This window comes from Nelumbo lutea, chromosome 7 (assembly GCF_056320005.1).
Source record: "Nelumbo lutea isolate HS-2025 chromosome 7, American lotus-T2T, whole genome shotgun sequence".
In the NCBI taxonomy this organism is placed as follows: Eukaryota; Viridiplantae; Streptophyta; class Magnoliopsida; order Proteales; family Nelumbonaceae; genus Nelumbo; species Nelumbo lutea.
The window spans coordinates 51,816,140-51,834,496 of NC_142690.1; the positions used below are offsets into that span (position 1 = coordinate 51,816,140).

Sequence of the window (18,357 nt, forward strand, 5' to 3'; positions counted from 1 at the left end):
ATTGAGAACATCTCCCCATAAATGATAACATATTAGTACAGGAGATATTCCCAATGCATGGCTGCGATGTGCTGTGATGGGGGTGTGAGGAGTGCTCTGTGAGGAGCAAATTCAAATTCTCCAACTAATAAGAAAACATAAACAAAAAGACTGTTTAACATATATTTTTAAAGTGTTGGTAGTCTGTGCATTCTACTTTTTTTTTTGGTATTTGGTGAGACACCAGTAATAACCCCTTCCCAAAGTTGGTGGTTGCGGGAATAGAACGCGTGTCTAATGCAGGAGCGAACCATCTAACATACTAACCAAGCCATCCTTCAGTTGGCGCCTGTGCATTCTATTTGGGGCCTGTTTGTTTGCATTGAAGTCTGACATCTAAATGCCTCAAATTATAATAATTGAAGGGATGGGAGATCCATCATATAGATGGCCAAACCCTATAGGAAGGTTGGGCGAAATTTCAAAATTTTCTTTCACTCCCATCCAGGAATCGTATTCCCTAATTTAGAAAACTACATTTTCAAGGTTCGTTCTTGTAACCAAATTGGACCAAATCTGAAACCTAGATTAGGGAGAGGTGTACCTGATACGGAATCCACACAAAAAGTTCCTCCCAACGTAGGTATTCATGCCCAAAGAGTGTACTAAATCCTCATTCCACTGAAGATGACACATTTTAGGATGAGGCAGGATCAACAAGTGGTTCTTTACCAAGAACCTCTGATTCTTCAGCAAGAATCGAATGGGGTAGTGAACACAGCTTTAGAATTGTTTCTTTTAGCAAGAAGCAATATCAAGATCGAATCTTGATTAGTTCCAAGAATTGGAGATCGAACAGGGTAGGTTGGCAAGAGCAGAGAGAGAAAACTGGAGGCAGAAACAATCAAACTGTATATCTGTGTGTGTAACATTTTTTTTAGTTCGCCCTCCTTTTTATATATATATAACCCTTAAAGAGTCAATCTCCTAATCTGATTAGGAGTTTCCTGATCCAAATCTTATTTGGATCTGAACTCTTTAAGTGATAAGGATAATCCCTTATCTAATCTGCAGATCAAGATCAGCTACTCCTAATCAAATTAGAAGTTTCCCGATCCAAATCTCTATTTGGATTTGGACTCTTTAAGTGAATAAGAGTTATCTTCTTATCCTTATCTGCTGATCCATACCCAGATTCGCCCCTATTTAATTAATCCAATTAACCCTGTTTGAAATGGGCTTTAGGCCCATTAAGCTTTCATGCTCACTTCCTTTTAATGTTGGCTAGCTTGGCTCTCTTTGTATGGCGTGGGACCCTATCATTGATGTACACATTAGCCACATGGGTTCAACCTAGCCTTAGTTACAAGGCCTGGCCGAATTCACTGTTTGATATAGTGAACTCCTGAATCCATCACCTTGGGCTCTTAATGGGCCGAACATTTACACTAAATGGTCATTGGGTTCAGCCATCTTATGAAGGCTCAAGGACTGTGGGCAGATGCAAGATTAGCCCATCAGGTATAACCCTCAATGGTTTTACACTTAACCTCTCCGCCCTTAATGATCAAACGTTGCCCGACAAGAGAAGACCTCTCCCACGGCTGCAAGGTACAGTGCTGCACTCTCTTCTCACATGGATCTCAGGAATTAAAACCTTTTTGCAAACAATTTGAAACCACAATATATAAGTATACCTCTATATAAATATATTTTGCAAAACCAAATTTCAAACACATTTGAAATCCACTGCCGACAGTTAAAGTTTCCATCAGAGAGAGTTCATTCCCCGATCATTCACTTTGTCCGACAAAGGGGTTGATCCTGTCACTTTGATCACCCACTGAGATGAATTCTTGAATTGTCCCAACATGCCCAGTTTTCGACCCTCTCTAAGGATCTTACTGATTGGCATATCAAAGATAGCCCAATCCGACACCTAGTGTAGTAGCATAATCGAGTTTAGGGGTCAGGTGTAACATTCCAATTTTGCCCATCTATCTCCAAGGTCTAGGGCAATCACTGGAATTTGGTCCGGTTCAGGGTTTCAAGAAAATCCACACTGCATGTACCTCAGGTTTCACCCTGAGAGTTGAGACAAGCTACCCAAACCAATTTGGCGGCACATCAGTGTTAGCCTTGGCAGGATAAATCTCTCTAAATCTATCCAATGGTTGTGAAAATTCTAAACTAATACGAATCTCATAAGTGTCTAGTTTAAGGGTATTACACAAAAACACATTACAATAACATTAATCAAATATGTACTTAATTCATTTACAATAAATGTCATAATGTACATCAAGTTGATTGGAGCTAAGGGCATACACTGTCTAACAACTCCCACTTGCACTTAGATTCAATCGGGTAGAAGCTGGAGTCCCAAACTTTCTACATGTTTCTCAAACACTTTCTGTGTCAGTGGCTTAGTCAATGGGTTTGTTACATTTTCCGCTGATGCTACCTTCTGAATCAGGACATCCTCTCTTCCAACTATCTTCCGTAGTACATGGTACTTTCTCTTGATGTGTTTTGACTTTGAGTGGGCTCGTGACTCCTTAGCCTGAGCTATGGCTCCAGTGTTGTCACACAATAGTGGAATGGGTGATGTGTTGGATGGAACTAATCCTAATTTCTGAATGAACTTTTTCATCTATACGGCTTCCTTGGCACCTTCACTTGTGACAATGTACTCGCCCTCGGTTGTAGAGTCTGCGGTGGACCCCTATTTGCTGCTTTTCCAGCTAACCGCACACGATCCTATCGTGAAGATATAACCAGATGTAGACTTTCTATCATCTGGGTCTGACTGGAAATCGACATCAGTATACCCTTGGATTTGTAGTGAACTACCATCGAATACCAGACAAAACTCTTTTGTCCTTCGAAGGTATTTAAGTATGTTCTTTACAACAGTCCAATGCTTTTGTCCTGGGTTAGATTGGTATCTACTTACCACACTCACGACTTGAGCAATGTCTGGTCGAGTGCACAACATGACATACATGATGCTCCTTACGGTAGAGGCATAGGGAACTTCATTCATGCCCTCAATCTCCTCTCCTCAAGTGTCTTGGGAGACATACCCTTGGAGTGAGTGACTCATGCCTGAAAGGAACATTTCATTTCTTGAAGTTCTCCATACCATATCTCTTGAATATTTTGTCAATATAAGTAGATTGGGATAATCTATTATCCTCTTCGATCTATCTCTATAGGGTCGAAGTCCCAAGATATAAGAGGCTTCTCCAAGATCTTTCATGGAGAATTGCTGCGAAAGCCATACTTCCACCATAGTTAACATTCCTACATCATTCCCAATGAGTAGAATGTCATCTACATATAGAACCAAGAACGTAACCTTATACCTACTTTTCTTCCTTTAAACATAGGGCTCATCCAGATTCTGCTTAAAGTCAAACTGTTTGACGGTAGAGTCAAACCGGATGTTCCAACTCCTAGAAGCTTGCTTGAATCCATATATGGATCGATTAAGTTTACATACCATGTGTTCCTGACCTGTAGCTACAAAACCTTGCGGTTATTGCATATAGATATCTTCAGTAAGATCTCCGTTTAAGAACGCGGTTTTGACATCCATTTGCGAAATCTCGTAGTCATGGTATGCTGCTACAACTAGCAGGATCCTAATGGATTTAAGCATGGCCACAGGCAAAAAGGTTTTTTCATAGTCGATTCCCTCTTTCTGAGTGTACCCTTTCGCCACAAGACGAGCCTTGTAGGTCTCAACCTTACCATCGAGGCCCTTCTTTCTCTTATAGATTCATTTGCAACCAATTGCTTTTACCCCAGAGGGTAGATCTAATAGAGTCTAGACTCCATTGGTCTCCATTGAGTCCATCTCAGCTCTCATGGCATCTACCCACTTCAAGGAATCTGTCCAACATAGCTTCCGTATAAGTCACGGGGTCCTTCTCCCTGGTTGTGGCTTCCACCAAGTAACTTTCTTGGTCATAGCCATAGCGAACTGGAGGTCTAGACACCCGGGTAGATCTCCTAGGTTGGTTATTTTCTAGAGCTTGTGGGACATCTCCTACTACCCCTGAGCTCTCTTCATCAAGAACAACTTCCTGACGATGATTGTTCAGGATGTAATTTTCCTCCAAGAAATGGGCATTTCGATTGTAGAACACCTTTTGCTCCTTAGGGTCATAGAATAGATAGCCTACAGAGCCTTTGGAGTAACCTACAAATAGGCAACGACTGGTCTTGGATTCCAATTTGTCAACACTTGTTCTTTTAACTTGTGCCGAACAAGCCCAAATCTTCAAGTGTCTCACACTTGGTTTCTTATCGGTCCAAAGTTCATAGGAAGTCTTCGGAACGGATTTGGTTGGAACCCGGTTCAACACGTATATCGTAGTCTCTAATGCGTGTCCCCAAAATGATGTAGGTAACTCTGAGTGGACGAGAAATGATCGGACCATATCCAATAAGGTCCGTTTCCTCCTCTCTGACACACCGTTTAGTTGTGGTGTAGTAGGAGGAGCTAGTTGTGATACTATCCCATTTTCGTTTAAGTAGTCCCTGAATTCGTTAGAGAGATTCACCTCCTCGATCTGATCGAAGGGCCTTAATGTGTCTCCTTAATTGTTTTTCGACCTCTTGTCTGAATTCCTTGAACATTTCAAAGGATTTAGACTTGTGTCTCATTAGGTACATGTAACTATACCTAGAATAATCATCAGTGAATGTTATGAAATAAACGTGCTGGTTACATGTCCTAACATTCATGGGACCACATACATCAGTATGTATAAAGTCAAACGTGCCTGTTGATCTTTCAGGTTTATCGGTAAATGGCCGTTTTGTCATCTTACCATGAAGGCAAGGTTTATAGGTTGGAAGATCTTCTATAGTTAGAAAATCCAAAGGACCATCCTTTACCAACCTTGTGATACGATTTAGGTTAATGTCGCCAAGTCGGTAATGCCACAGGCACGTGGGATTAACTGCATCACTCGTTCTTTTCTTGGGGATCATTTCCGATGTAGTTTCGGTTAAATTTGTTTCCAGAGAAGGATGGAGAACATAGAGACCATTCTCAAGTTCTCTGTAAGTGAGGAATTTGTTATTCCGTTTAATAGTAATCACATTACTATAGCTGTAGCTGCAGCCGTTGTAGAAGTCCCTAAGTAAAGAGTTTTTCTTTGTAACTCAATCTTCTGCTTGTCCTAAACCCCTACAATGTATTACATGCATGAGTAGAAGCCCCGTAGTCAAAGCACTAGGATGTAGAAGTAACCAACATATTGGTCTCTATGACACAGAATTCAAAATTACCCTGTTTTTGGTCTCTAGGTACTTAGGACAGTTCCTCTTCAAGTGGCTGGTCTGCTTGCAAAAGTGACAAGCATTTGATGCTTTGTCCTTCTTTTGCCTTTTTGGCTTGTTAACTTTCTTCTGAGATTTCTTCTTTGCCTTCCTCTTCTTTTTGCCCGCTTTGCCACGTTCAACAAGCATGGCCATGGGCTCATCCTTCTTTATCAACTCTTCAACCCTCTGCAACATATTGATGAGTTCCTAAAGGCTAACATTTAGCTTGTTCATATTATAGTTCATAATGAATTGATTGAAGGAAGGAGGCAAAGAATTTAGGATGGCATCAACCTTGGTGACATGATCTAGCCCAGATCTCAGAACCTCCAGTTCATTAATGTATCCCATCATCTTAAGACAATGGTCATGAACTAGCTGATTCTTGGACATTTGAGTGGTCATAAATTGCTTTAGGACCTTTCGGCGAGTAGAACAATTCTGCTCTTCATACATGGTTCTTAGACTATCCAAGATATCCTTGGACATTTCGTTCTTTTTTTTTTTTTTGATCAATAACACTTTCAGTAATTCATCAATAGAAGATTTACAAAAGGAAGACAAACACACTTATCTTCCAAGAGCAACAAAGAACCTCAAGAAAAGGAAAAAAGAAAGAGAAAAGAAAGAAAACACACTAAAGTTACAGCTTGGCCAAAAAATGTGAATCTTTTTCTGCCCCTTGTTTAGCTAAACCGTTAACTAGGGAATTAGCCGATCTTTTAACCCAACGTATCTTAACTTCCATCTCCCGCACCAGCCACTTGAATTTCCTCCTCTCATTATTGTACTTCCATAAGCCATTGTGATCTTTAAGCAGCCACCCTATCACCACCTCTGAATCCCCTTCAATTAAGAGTTTCCTGATGTTCAACTCCTTAGCTTTTTGGACTCCTTCCATAACTGCAAAAATCTCAGCTCTAAGGGAGTCACCCACACCAATTGGGCCTGAGAACATGGCAGAAATGACCACATTTCCATCCCTAAAAACACCCCCAATCCTTGATTGTCTCGGATTTCCCCTGCTACACCCATCAAAGTGTAGTTTCACGAATCCACTAGGTGGAGGGGTCTAAGCCACACTCATTACTGACTTAGTTTGTGTGCAACTTGCAATTTCACCCCACTTCCTCAACATGTCATCCATAATGTAATCTGTGAAAAGCTCCAAAGATTTCAGCCACTGTACCACCCTAATATGAATGGTAACCCTCAGATCTACTACTCCTCTCTGAGCTTCTGAGAATATCCTGGAGTTTCTTTCTTCCCAAAGTGTCCAACATACTGCAGCCCTTAGTCCTCTCCACATTGTCCTTCCCCTTTTTATCCGCCACCTGAAAAAAGAAGGGGAAAAAAGGCCTTGCAAGTCTGATGGGGGGTTCCAACAACAGCCAAATAGGGACAAAGCCCATTCCCAAATTGACCTCGCAAAATGGTAAGACACCAGTAGGTGAAGACCAGTCTCCCCATCCGCTTTACAGAGAACACACCACTGAGGTGACAAACAAGTATTGGGTTTCTTCTTTTGGAGTATCACCAGTGTTGATTCTTTCTAGATAGACTTCCCAACAAAAACTACCAACCCTAGGAGGTATTGCTCTGCACCAAACCTCATCAACAGGAAAAGGAGGGAAGGTAGGAGTGGTGGACTGACTTAAGACTTTGAAGAAAGAAGCACAAGTAAACATGCCATTGGGAGAAGGTGTCCAAATTCTAGAGTCCGCTCTAGTGGGGTCTAAGACAACGTTATCAAGAGTTGCAATAAGGCTCAAAATAGTGTCAAAGTCTGAGTCCCTCAAATCCCTTCTTAGACCCAAGTTCCACCCAATCCCAGAAATGGAAGAGGATGGGGTGGTAAAAGACGAGATTGGCTCATTTTTCAAATCAGAAAGAGCAAACAAAGAAGGAAACTGATCCTTTAGAGGGGCACTCCCCACCCAGGTTTGTTCCCAAAATTTTATGGAGTTACCGGAATTCAAATCATACCTGATATTAGGGGAGAAGACTAAAAGTAGGTCATGAATGACTTTCCAAGGAGAATTGCTTGTGGTCCTAGCTCTGATTCCAGCGTCCCATCCATTATGCTCCAACCCATGAATACTTGCCACTATTCTAGCCCAAAGCTTCTCCTTCTCCACTAGGAATCTCCACAACTACTTTCCCAACAGAGTCATATTCCTTCTCCTAATATTCCCAAGCCCGAAGCCACCACATGTCTTACTCCTACAAACTATCTCCCATCTCACTCTATGATCCCTCTTTTCCTCTCCCAGTTCCCACAGGAAATCTCTCATTAACTTTTCCAACCTATTAGCAACCTTCACTGGGATTTTAAACACCGACAGGAAAAAGATAGGTAAATTAGCAAGCATGGCCTTAATAAGAGTAATTCTCCCACCAAGAGAGAGATAGTTCTTTTTCCATGACACCAGTCTTTTTTCGAACCTTTCCACCACCGGGTTCCAAAATCTCTCTCTCATGGGATTATCCCCCAAAGGCAACCCTAAGTAGTTCAAAGGCCAACCCAGGACTTCACACCCCAATACTTCAGCACTCTCCTTGATCTCTCCCTCCTTCAAATTCACCCCCACAACACAACTTTTCCCGAAGTTAACTTTCAAGTTGGATATTTGCTCAAACAGTTGTATCACCGACTTCAAATTCCTAATAAAGCTTACATTACCGCCTTCACAAAACAAAATTGTGTCGTCAGCAAACTACAAGTGAGTAAGAGGGGTTTCCGCCCTCCCAAACCTCCAGCCTCTAATAAGCCCCCTAGAATCTGCTCTGTGAATCAATTTCCCCAAAACCTCCGCAATTTGAATGAACAAGAAAGGTGAAAGGGGGTCTCCTTGTCTTATACCCCTACTGGCTGGAAAGAAGTCTACCACTGTCCCATTCACTAGCACTGAGTAATGACAATTCCGGACACAACCCATGATCCACTTACACCATCTAGCCCCGAACCCGAATTTAGTCAAAACTTTCCTCAAAAATTCCCAGTCCACCAAGTCATAAGCCTTTTCCAAGTCTAGCTTACAAACCACTCCCTTCTTCTTATCCCTGTTAAAGTTCTCCACACTCTCGTTAGCAATTAAAATCTGATCAGTGATTTGTCTTCCATTCACAAAAGCTCCTTGGTAGTGTGCAACAATATCTGGCAAAACCTTCTTCAGCCTTAAAGACAATACTTTTGCAATGATCTTATACAAGCTATTAACCAAGCTAATTGGCTTAAAATCCTTCGGGTGGAAAGCATCTTTCTTTTTTGGAATTAAGGCTATAAATGTGGAATTCACACCCAGATTGACAATTCCTCTCCTGTAAAACTCCTCAAATACCTGCAAAAGATCATCTTTCAAAATGTCCCAACAGTTTTGATAAAAACCCATAGTGAACCCATCCGACCCTGGGGCTTTTGTTCTATCCATAGAAAATACAGTCTCCTTGATCTCTTCTAAACTAAAGCTTCTCTCCAACCTTCTCCTGTACTCCACCCCTACATCTGACCAGTCCAAACCTTCTACCCACACCTTTCTACACACAGGCCTTCTTAGGATAGATTTGAAGTGCTCCACACAAACCCCGACAATCTCCTCTTGATGCACTAGCTCAACTCCATCTACTACCAATTTGGAGATCAGGTTCTTCCTTCTCCTGCCTTCTGCTAGAGAGTGGAAAAACCTAGTGTTTCTGTCCCCCTCTTGCACCCATTTACACCGAGATTTTTGCCTCCAGCTAATTTCCTCCTTGTGTAGGCAATCCTCTAACTGTCTTCTTAAATCTCTCCTGAGCTCAATGTCTTCCTCTCCAAGTTCTCCTCTTTCTTCTTTAAAGTCAAGGCTTTCAATCTTATCCAGCAGATCTCCCTTTCTTTTTTCTATCTTGCCAAACTCCACCAAATTCCACTAATTGATTTTTCCTTTCAAAACATGAAGTTTCTTATGGAATTTCATCCCCTCCCATTCCACCAATGGGTTACACTCAAACCACCACTCCCTCACTTTGTTGTTAAACCCTGGGTGGAGTAACTACATATTTTCAAATCTTAAGGGGGTAGGACCTCCACGCCTTCTTTCCTCCTTACATAACACTATGGGCTAATGATCGGAGGTCACCTTTGGAAGAGCTCTAGAAGCCAAGGTTCCCCAATTGGCTTCCCAATCCAGAGAGAACATGAATCTATCCAATTTAGAACAAATGGGTCTAGATTGGAGATTTGACCAAGTAAATGTCTTATGAGCTTGGGGGATCTCTTTAAGCTCAAAGTCATCCACAAAGCTGTTAAACTTCCTCGTGCTTTTTGTCACCTTCTGGTTAACTTTATTGGATTCCTTCGAGAATCTAATCACATTGAAATCCCCACCCATGCACCAGGACCCATCCCACAACCCTCTAACATCTGCCAATTCCTCCCACAACTCCTTTCTCTTTTTGTAGTCATTTGGTCCGTAAACATTTGTGAGAACCCACGTAAAATCACCCTCAAGCTGCTTAAATTTCACGGAAACCGAGAACTTTCCGATCAACTCCTCTAGGCCTTCAACCACATCCCTCTTCCACATTGTTACAATCCCCCCGGATGCACCCCAAGAGGGAGCAGCCACCCAATTGACCCCCCTGGCTTTCCAAACACTCCGTGCCTAAATGTTATTAAATTCCATTTCCCCTCACATTCTAACTGAGGATCTTCATTCCACTTCTTAATTAAACCCCTTGCCACCTTCCACTACTTTCCCCCTTTCCTCCTATCTCCTTTTACCCCGAGATTGTTGTCTCCTACATCTCTCTTCAATCTCTCTACTTCAGTCAATCTCCTCTTCTTTGTTCTGATCTCCTTCTTCCTCTTCTGTAAACTTTCTTTCAACACATTCAAATCTTCCAACCTACAACCCAACTTCTCTATAAATTCAGCAAGTCTTCTCTCATCGAGTCCTCCACCCCTACCCTTCCTACAGAAACCCCTCCATCTCTACCCATCTGCCCGTTCTTCCTCTCCTCTGGTCCCACCTTTGTTCTTTCCTCTCCATCCAACCTCCCTCTCCTATTACTTCCCTCCTTCCCTGTTCCTTTCCCTCCATCTCTACCCTCAAACCTTTCCCTCTCCACTAGCCCCTCCCCTCTTCCTTCCTCACCTTCCCTCATCCAACTCAGTTTTCCTTCCACTTCCTTAAACACTTTTTCAATGATTTCTCACACTTTTTCACTCCTGAACCTTCCTTCCCTCACCTTCCCACTTTCCCTCATCCCCTTCTCCTCCTCCTCCTCCTCGGAGAGCCCGCCTTCTAGCACGGCTGCAAACTCATGGGCTACAGGACATGGAACAGAGGTTGGTAAACCAAAGACACAGGAGACACATTAGTAGCACAAACCAAATTCACTGGGTTACCTGGGATTGGTGGACAGGCTAGAAAAGGATTGCTCCCGGCCTCCCTCTCATGTTACAGAGGTTGGTAAACATCTGTCTCCCTTGGTTGGTTGGGAAGTATTTTTGTCCTTTTGCCAACCTGGTGATCTTTCTCCTCTACCCCTGGTTCACCCCTAGATGGTGTGTTCCTGCTCAGCTTCCTGTTCTCCCGGTTTACCCCTTCTAATAATCCTTGCACACTCTGTAATCTTGGGAATGAGTTGACTCGATTGCAACCTACATCCTGAAATAAGCTAGCAATATTCCACCCATCCACGTCACCACCAGCACAACTACCTTCGTCGTTTACACTGCCCATGCCAGTACCATCAGCAGAAAGGTCCTCTGCTTCTTCATCTCCTTCACTGCACTGCACCCATCCTTCATCCTTCACTTCCCTCTCTTTAAGTTCTGTCCCTATTGAATCTTGGATTTGGCCTTTCTGAGGAGCGTCGCCGTTGGCTAAGCTCCTCCAAACATTGTTGGGAAACCCACTGCAGCACTGGTTTCTTCTCCAGCTTCCGTCGCTGCGCACAAGCCCCCCCTTTCTCACGACTTGGGACGATGATAGACCATTAGCACTGTCTATCAGCGCCCCAAGAGAAGCCCCTTTGCCCTGACCCACGTGATGACTTAAGTTATCACGTGGGTCCTTCAACCGGATCCCCCTTTCGGTGTTACGCCCACCCAACCCGTCCGCGTGACCTTTTAATTTGTCACGTGGGCCCTTCCAAATCTGTCCCGGCTCAACCTTCACCCTGCCCGACTCACCCGCCACCTTCAACGGCTCAGACCAACCCTTTCGGCTCCCCAACCCACCTTGTCCTTTCGCCACGTCAGCAAATGAAGGCTACGTACATGGGCTTTGTTGGGCTGATTCTGATGTACGGATATGTGATGTGCTACGTACATGGGCCATAAGCACTTGGCCCATCTTATTTCGATAGTGGCTCTTTCGCACACCATGGCTGAATGCACATTATTGTCATGGTGTCCTTAGGATCATTGGATGATCTCCCTTCTTGATGGGCCCCACTTCAGCTTCCTCCCCAAGAGGAACCGTGCGAAACCCTTGCTGTTTAGGGCCCATCTGAATCTGACTTTAAGAAAGTCAGTGGGAGCCACTTTGGTTTGACCTAAATAAAACTAGAGCGCAATTATTCGTTCATTCCTGAAAATATAAGTGCATGTGATAGGGAGATCCATATGATGAACTCTCTTAAGGCCTTCCATCATTAGCATGAAGATGGGTCATTCAGTAATGAGAAGATGCACCATAAAATTGAGCTATCCATTTGTTGTTGGGTCTATTGGATTGTTTCATAAGATGATAGGGGCGTCATAGACCGATGTGAGAGGGGCCTATTCTAAAATGGAAGACTCTCTCGTGGTACCTTGGCGTTCACGAATATGATGGGTAAGCACTTACCGGACATAAATGTTTAACTTAAAATGGCAATGAACCTTGTCTGACAGAGACCAAAGGGAAAAATCATAAGATGAGTGGATATGATCCTTCACAAAAGGTGGTGGGGTTATGCAGCTGAAATAGTTGGCTCCATGCACTGTATGTGGTTTCCCACATTTTTAAAGACATATTTCGTAGTCTTCGTCACTAAGATAGGAGGAAAATCTTAGAGATGAACAAATGGAAATGGAACATAGATTAAAAGACATATCTATGTAGTAAACATGAATCAAATAAGGTTGTGAATTAATATTTGCTTTGCCTTTTATCAGAAATGGCAAACGGACAATTCGCCAAACTGTTGGACGATAACAAGCTTAAAGGCCTAAATTACGCTGACTAATTTCGTAATCTTATGCTGGTTTTGACGTTCGAAAAATTGGACAAAGTTGCTAAGAACCCTGCTCCGGATCGTTTAGGTGATAGGGATTCTAAGGCCCGCAGGAGGGAATATCAAGAATGGGAGGAGAAAAATTCTCTTGCCCGGTGCTACATCATAGCCTCCTTAGACAATCAGATACAGAGACAGTTCCAACCCTCTCACCATCTTGGACATCCTGCAATTTTGCAAAGAAAGATTAATCGTAGGTGGCAGAATTGAAATTTGCCAAATCGCATATCGCAGAACTTCTTTATGCAAATTCTTCTTTCCCTTTGTTGCACGCTCCAACAATCTCTAGATGAAATAAAATAGAAAAAACCTAATTTTTCTATTATCACATCACATTGAATCCTATACAATTTGTTTAAAAATAAAAAAAAAATTATTTACAGATGAAATCAAATAGAATAGAAATAGCAGGGTGCGTCAATCTTGGCACCAGAAAGATTCGATCTCCATTACACGTGCAGCCCAAGAATTCAAGAAACATTCACAAAATAATTCCATAAATATAATAGAATAATAAAGATTTATTTTTCAGATCATACGCCCAAAAATCTGGGAACCAATTCCTAGAGAAACTGCTAATTGCGCAAATCGAGTGGAACGCCTTCTGCCCATTTGCGCAGATCCAGATCTGATCTAATTTGGTTGAAGACTTGAACCTGACTCTGATACCACATAAGGGATGGGAGATTCATCATATGAATGGCCGAGCCCTATAGGAAGGTTGGGCAAAATTTCAAAAATTTCTTTCACTCCCATCCGGGGATTGTATTCCCTAATTTAGAAAACTGCATTTTCAAGGTTCATTTTTGTAACAAAACTGGACCAAATCTGAAACCAAGATTAGGTAGAGGTATACCTGATACGGAATCCACACAAAAAGCTCATTCCAACGTAGGTGTTCACACCCAAAGAGTGTACCAAATCCTCCCTCCACTGAAGATGACACAACTTTGGATGAGGCAGGATCAACAAGTGGTTCTTCCCCAAGAACCTCTGATTCTTCAGCAAGAATCGAATGGGGTAGTGAGCACAGCTTCAGAATTGTTTCTTCTAGCAAGAAACAATATCAAGATTGAATCTTGATTAGTTCCAAGAATTGGAGATCGAACAGGGTAGGGCGGCAAGAGCAGAGAGAGAAAACTAGAGGCAGAAACAGTCAAACTGTATATCTGTGTGTAACCTTTTTTTAGTTTGCCCTCCTCTTTATATATATAACCCTTAAAGAGTGAATATCCTAATTTGGTTAGGAGTTTCCTGATCCAAATCTTATTTGGATTTGAACTCTTTAAGTGATAAGGATAATCCCTTATCTAATCTGCAGATCAAGATCAGCTACTCCTAATCAAATTAGAAGTTTCCTGATCCAAATCTCTATTTGGATTTGGACTCTTTAAGTGAATAGGAGTTATCTTCTTATCCTTATCTGCTGATCCATACCCAGATTCGCCCCTATTTAATTAATCCAATTAACCCTGTTTGAAATGGGCTTTAGGCCCATTAAGCTTTCATGCTCACTTCTTTTTAATGTTGGCTAGCTTGGCTCTCTTTGTATGGCGTGGGACCCTATCATTGATGTACACATTAGCCACATGGGTTCAGCCTAGCTTTAGTTACAATGCTTGTCTGAATTCACTGTTTGATACAGTGAACTCCCGAGTCCATCACCTTGGGCTCTTAACGGGCCGAACATTTACACTAAATGGTCATTGGGTTCAGCCATCTTATGAAGGCTCAAGGACTGTGGGCAGATGCAAGATTAGCCCATCAGGTATAACCCTCAATGGTTTTACACTTAACCTCTCCGCCCTTAATGATCAAACGCTGCCCGACAAGAGAAGACCTCTCCCACGGCTACAAGGTACAGTGCTGCACTCTCTTCTCACATGATCTCAGGAATTAAAACCTTTTTGCAAACAATTTGAAACCACAGTATATAAGTATACGTCTATATAAATATATTTTGCAAAACCAAATTTCAAACATATTTGAAATCCACTGTTGGCAGTTAAGGTTTCCATCAGAGAGAGTTCATTCCCTGATCATTCACTTTGTTCGACAAAGGAGCTGATCCTGTCACTATAATCATCCACTCAGATGAATTCTCAGACTGTCCCAACATACCTAGGTTTTGACCCCCTCTAAAGATCTCATTGATTGGCATATCAAAGACAACCCAATCCGACACCTAGTGTAGTAGCATAATCGAGTTTAGGGGTCAGGTGTAACATTCCAATTTTGCCCATCTATCTCCAAGGTCTAGGGCAATTACTGGAATTTGGTCCGGTTCAGGGTTTCAAGAAAACCCACACAGCATGTACCTCAGGTCTCATCCTGGTAGCTGAGACAATCTACCCGAACCAACTTGGCGGTACATCAATGTTAGCCTTGGCAGGATAAATCTCGCTAGATCTATCCAATGGCTATGTAGATTTTAAACTAACATGAGTCTCATAAGTGTCTAGTTTAAGGGTATTACACAAAAACATAGTACAATAACATGAATCAAATATGTACTTTATTCATTTATAATAAATGTCATAATGTACATCAAGTTGATTGGAGTTAAGGGCGTACAATGTCTAATAATAATTATTTCAGTGGTGTATTGGAGTTGGTGAACTTTTCTTGGTTCTAAAGTTTGAATGTAAAGAATGTAGTTTGGAAATCTGAATGCTGAGTTTTGAAAAATGACTTGAATATTTTTACCCTTGATATGAGAAAGGTAGTTAACTATTTAGCAAACTAATTAAAAATTAATTAAGTTAATATAAATAATTGAATAAATAATGAAATTGATAAAAAACATAAATAATTGAATATTTTTAAAGAATTGATAAAAAATATCAATAATTAATTAAAATAAAATTTTAATAATTTTATTTTAATAATTATATAATGATATAATTGTTTTTTAAATAATTAAGCATTTAATAATTAATTAATTCATTAATAACTAATTATTTTAATGATTTAATAAAATAATCATATAATAACTCATCAATTATTTATTATCTAATAACTAATAATTAATGATCAATTGTTCATAAGCAAATTAAATTAGTAAAGTAAACAATCATGATTAAATAATTAAATGTAATTAATAATTAACAAAATTAATAAAGTAAAGATATAATTATACAATAAATAATTAATTATTAATAGACCTGACAAAAAGTCAATTCAACATGTCAATCCGAGTCAACCGAAAAAGTGGGTTAGGGTCCGTTATCTAGTGCCCCGAACTAAAGAAGGCATGGTTTTACCTGACATGAAGAGAATTTTGGTTGGGTCACGGGTCACCGCCAAGTCACCTTTTTTTTTTGGTAAAAACCGTTGACTTTGTCAAAGGCCAATTGATTTGAGTGATTGAACCGTTGATCCATTTGACCCGTGCATCAATGCTAACCTGAATATTTAGGATTAAGGTTTAACCTTTTGCCGATCCAGCCCAAAAGTCAACCCGACTTGAAAAGACAAAAACTGCCTTGATCCAACTCGAACTCTACCTGACCCGACCCGATTGTCTGACCTAATTATTAATAAATAATTATAAAAAATAATTTAATAATTTATCATTTAATAAATAGTTAAATATTACTTAGTGGTTTTATTATTTTATTATTTTTATTAATATGTTAATATTATTTCTAATATATATTTGTTTTTGTTAATATCATTATTATTAATAAAATTGGGGTCCTCAAAGGAGAAAGTGTTGTGAGGGTATATTTGAAAAATAAATACAACATTACATGAAAGGATGGGTATGGTCCGTACATTAGGACTGAAGATTAAAGAGTGAACCAAACGCTCTTAAGGTTCAATTTTTTGTACTGTAAACTTTAATATTTTACTGTTCAGCGCTACCGAACAGGGCCTTTGTTTATTTCTAATCATTTATATATGAATCACAGGATGGCTTTGGATGACAACCATATTTCTGTCGTTTTGGCATGTGCAAAAGTTATCCAGTGCATTCTGAGCTGTGAAATGAATGAGAACTTCTTTGATATTTCCGAGGTAAAATAAAACTTTTAAACCTGTCTTTTCTTTATTGCTTCCTTCATACTGATTTTATTACTCTTATCTCCCAATACTTATTGACTTTTAACATTGAGGGGTTTATAATTGGGAGAAATGTTTAATCTGTTATCCTGTTTCCAGAAATTGGCAGAGTACGAGGACATCTATACTGCCCCTGTGTTTCGTAGTAGACCAGAGATTAATGTTGGTTTCCTCCATGGTGGATTTTGGAAATACAATACAAAACCTTCCAACATATTCCCTTTGGTTCATGAGGTTAGGAATGATGAGAATGAAGGGGAACACACAATTCAGGACGATATTGTTGTGGCTGGACAAGACTTTGCTGCAGGTCTTGTAAAGATGGGAGTCCTTCCAAGGATACGCCATCTTTTAGAGGTAAGCATGATAATGGTCACCAATGTCACATATGCAAGGAAACCAAGGTCCAATAACACTTAAAATTCTATAGATGCAATACACAACTTAAACATTTTTCCTTCATAACTTGAATTTACTGATGTATTGTGGATGTTATACTGTTGATTTTCTTCTTTCTTGTTTTGCATGATAATTTACAGCTGTTTAGCATTGAGAAATTCTGTTGCTTTTGATGCTATTGTATGATAAAATTTGCAGTATGCTGACTTGTTGTTTTCAGCAATAGAAATGCAAAAATCTGAGTAAGAAAGGAGAAGAGAAAGTGAAGAATGATGTCTGTCATGGTTGCAAGAGAAGGAGGAGACAAAAGAAAAGAGAAAACAAAGTTCATTTTGTGGAAGGAAGAAATTTTCATATCGATTGCTTCAATCTGCAGTGTGAGATTGGAGAGTGTATTTGTGAGCGTTTTTCACTCTACTGCCATCTTCTTGAGCAGTTGAGTGGAGTTAAACCCAGGGGCAAATCCAGGAGTTTTTTTTGGGGGGGGGGCAAAAGCTAATAAATATGGATTGGGGGGGGGGGCAAAATATAAGATAGATATAAGTGGGGATGTAGGGATTTTTAAGGCATGGGGGGCATGGCTCCCTCCGCCACCTTTCTCTGCCCCTAGTTAAACCGAGGGGATTCCAAGGAAAGTTGAGGTATCTGTAGATCAGAGGTGCTACTCAGCCTAGTTGACAACATCTGTTGAAGCTTCTCTGTGGAAGGATGCCCAAACGGGAGGAAGACAAATGGATTGAAGAAGAAAGTCTACATTGGCTTGAAACGACTGGATGGTTCAAGCGAGAAGAGAAGTATGACAAGTTTGGGAGAAAGATTTCAAGGTAGAGGATAAGACAAGGGATTAGGTGGAGAAGTTTCGAAACCAGGAAAGGAAGGACGACACATGATTGTTTAGTTTCCTAGGTGGTTACATGTAGCAACACTGGGGTTGTGAATGCATGGGGAGACCAAGAAGGGAAAAGGTTTGGGATCGATTCTCCAAGGGGGTCAAGAGGGAGACTGAATGTTTCTTTTGAAGATGATGGTTTGGGTTGAGTGTTGCTACTCAAATTAGTGGGGCAGAATGTTTCATGTGACTTGTAAGTTATCATGTTGAGTCTCAAGTGGATGGTCGACTGGAGTTTTCTCATGGGCCGGATGGTAGGCCCACTGAAGATGGAATTATGAATCGGTTGGAATTTTCTCAGGGGCCGATTGGTAGGCCCATTGAAGAAGGAATCATGAACTGAATTGATTACAGAGTAGAAGGGGACGGGTCAAGTTTCTTTGGGCCCATTAGCCTCAAGGCTCATGACCCTCTTTTAACGC

The 18,357-nt window shown here is 40.9% G+C and overlaps 1 protein-coding gene across 1 annotated transcript in view; it reads left to right on the top strand.

Moving 5' to 3' along the window:
- The window catches only part of IYO (RPAP1-like, carboxy-terminal protein), a 53,644-nt gene that overhangs the window by 12,976 nt on the left and 22,311 nt on the right, over positions 1 to 18,357 (top strand). The window contains exons 5-6 of the mRNA XM_088956369.1: positions 16,497 to 16,602; positions 16,747 to 17,004. Coding sequence (XP_088812495.1) covers positions 16,497 to 16,602; positions 16,747 to 17,004 — 364 coding nt within the window. The remainder of the gene's footprint in view (positions 1 to 16,496; positions 16,603 to 16,746; positions 17,005 to 18,357) is intronic.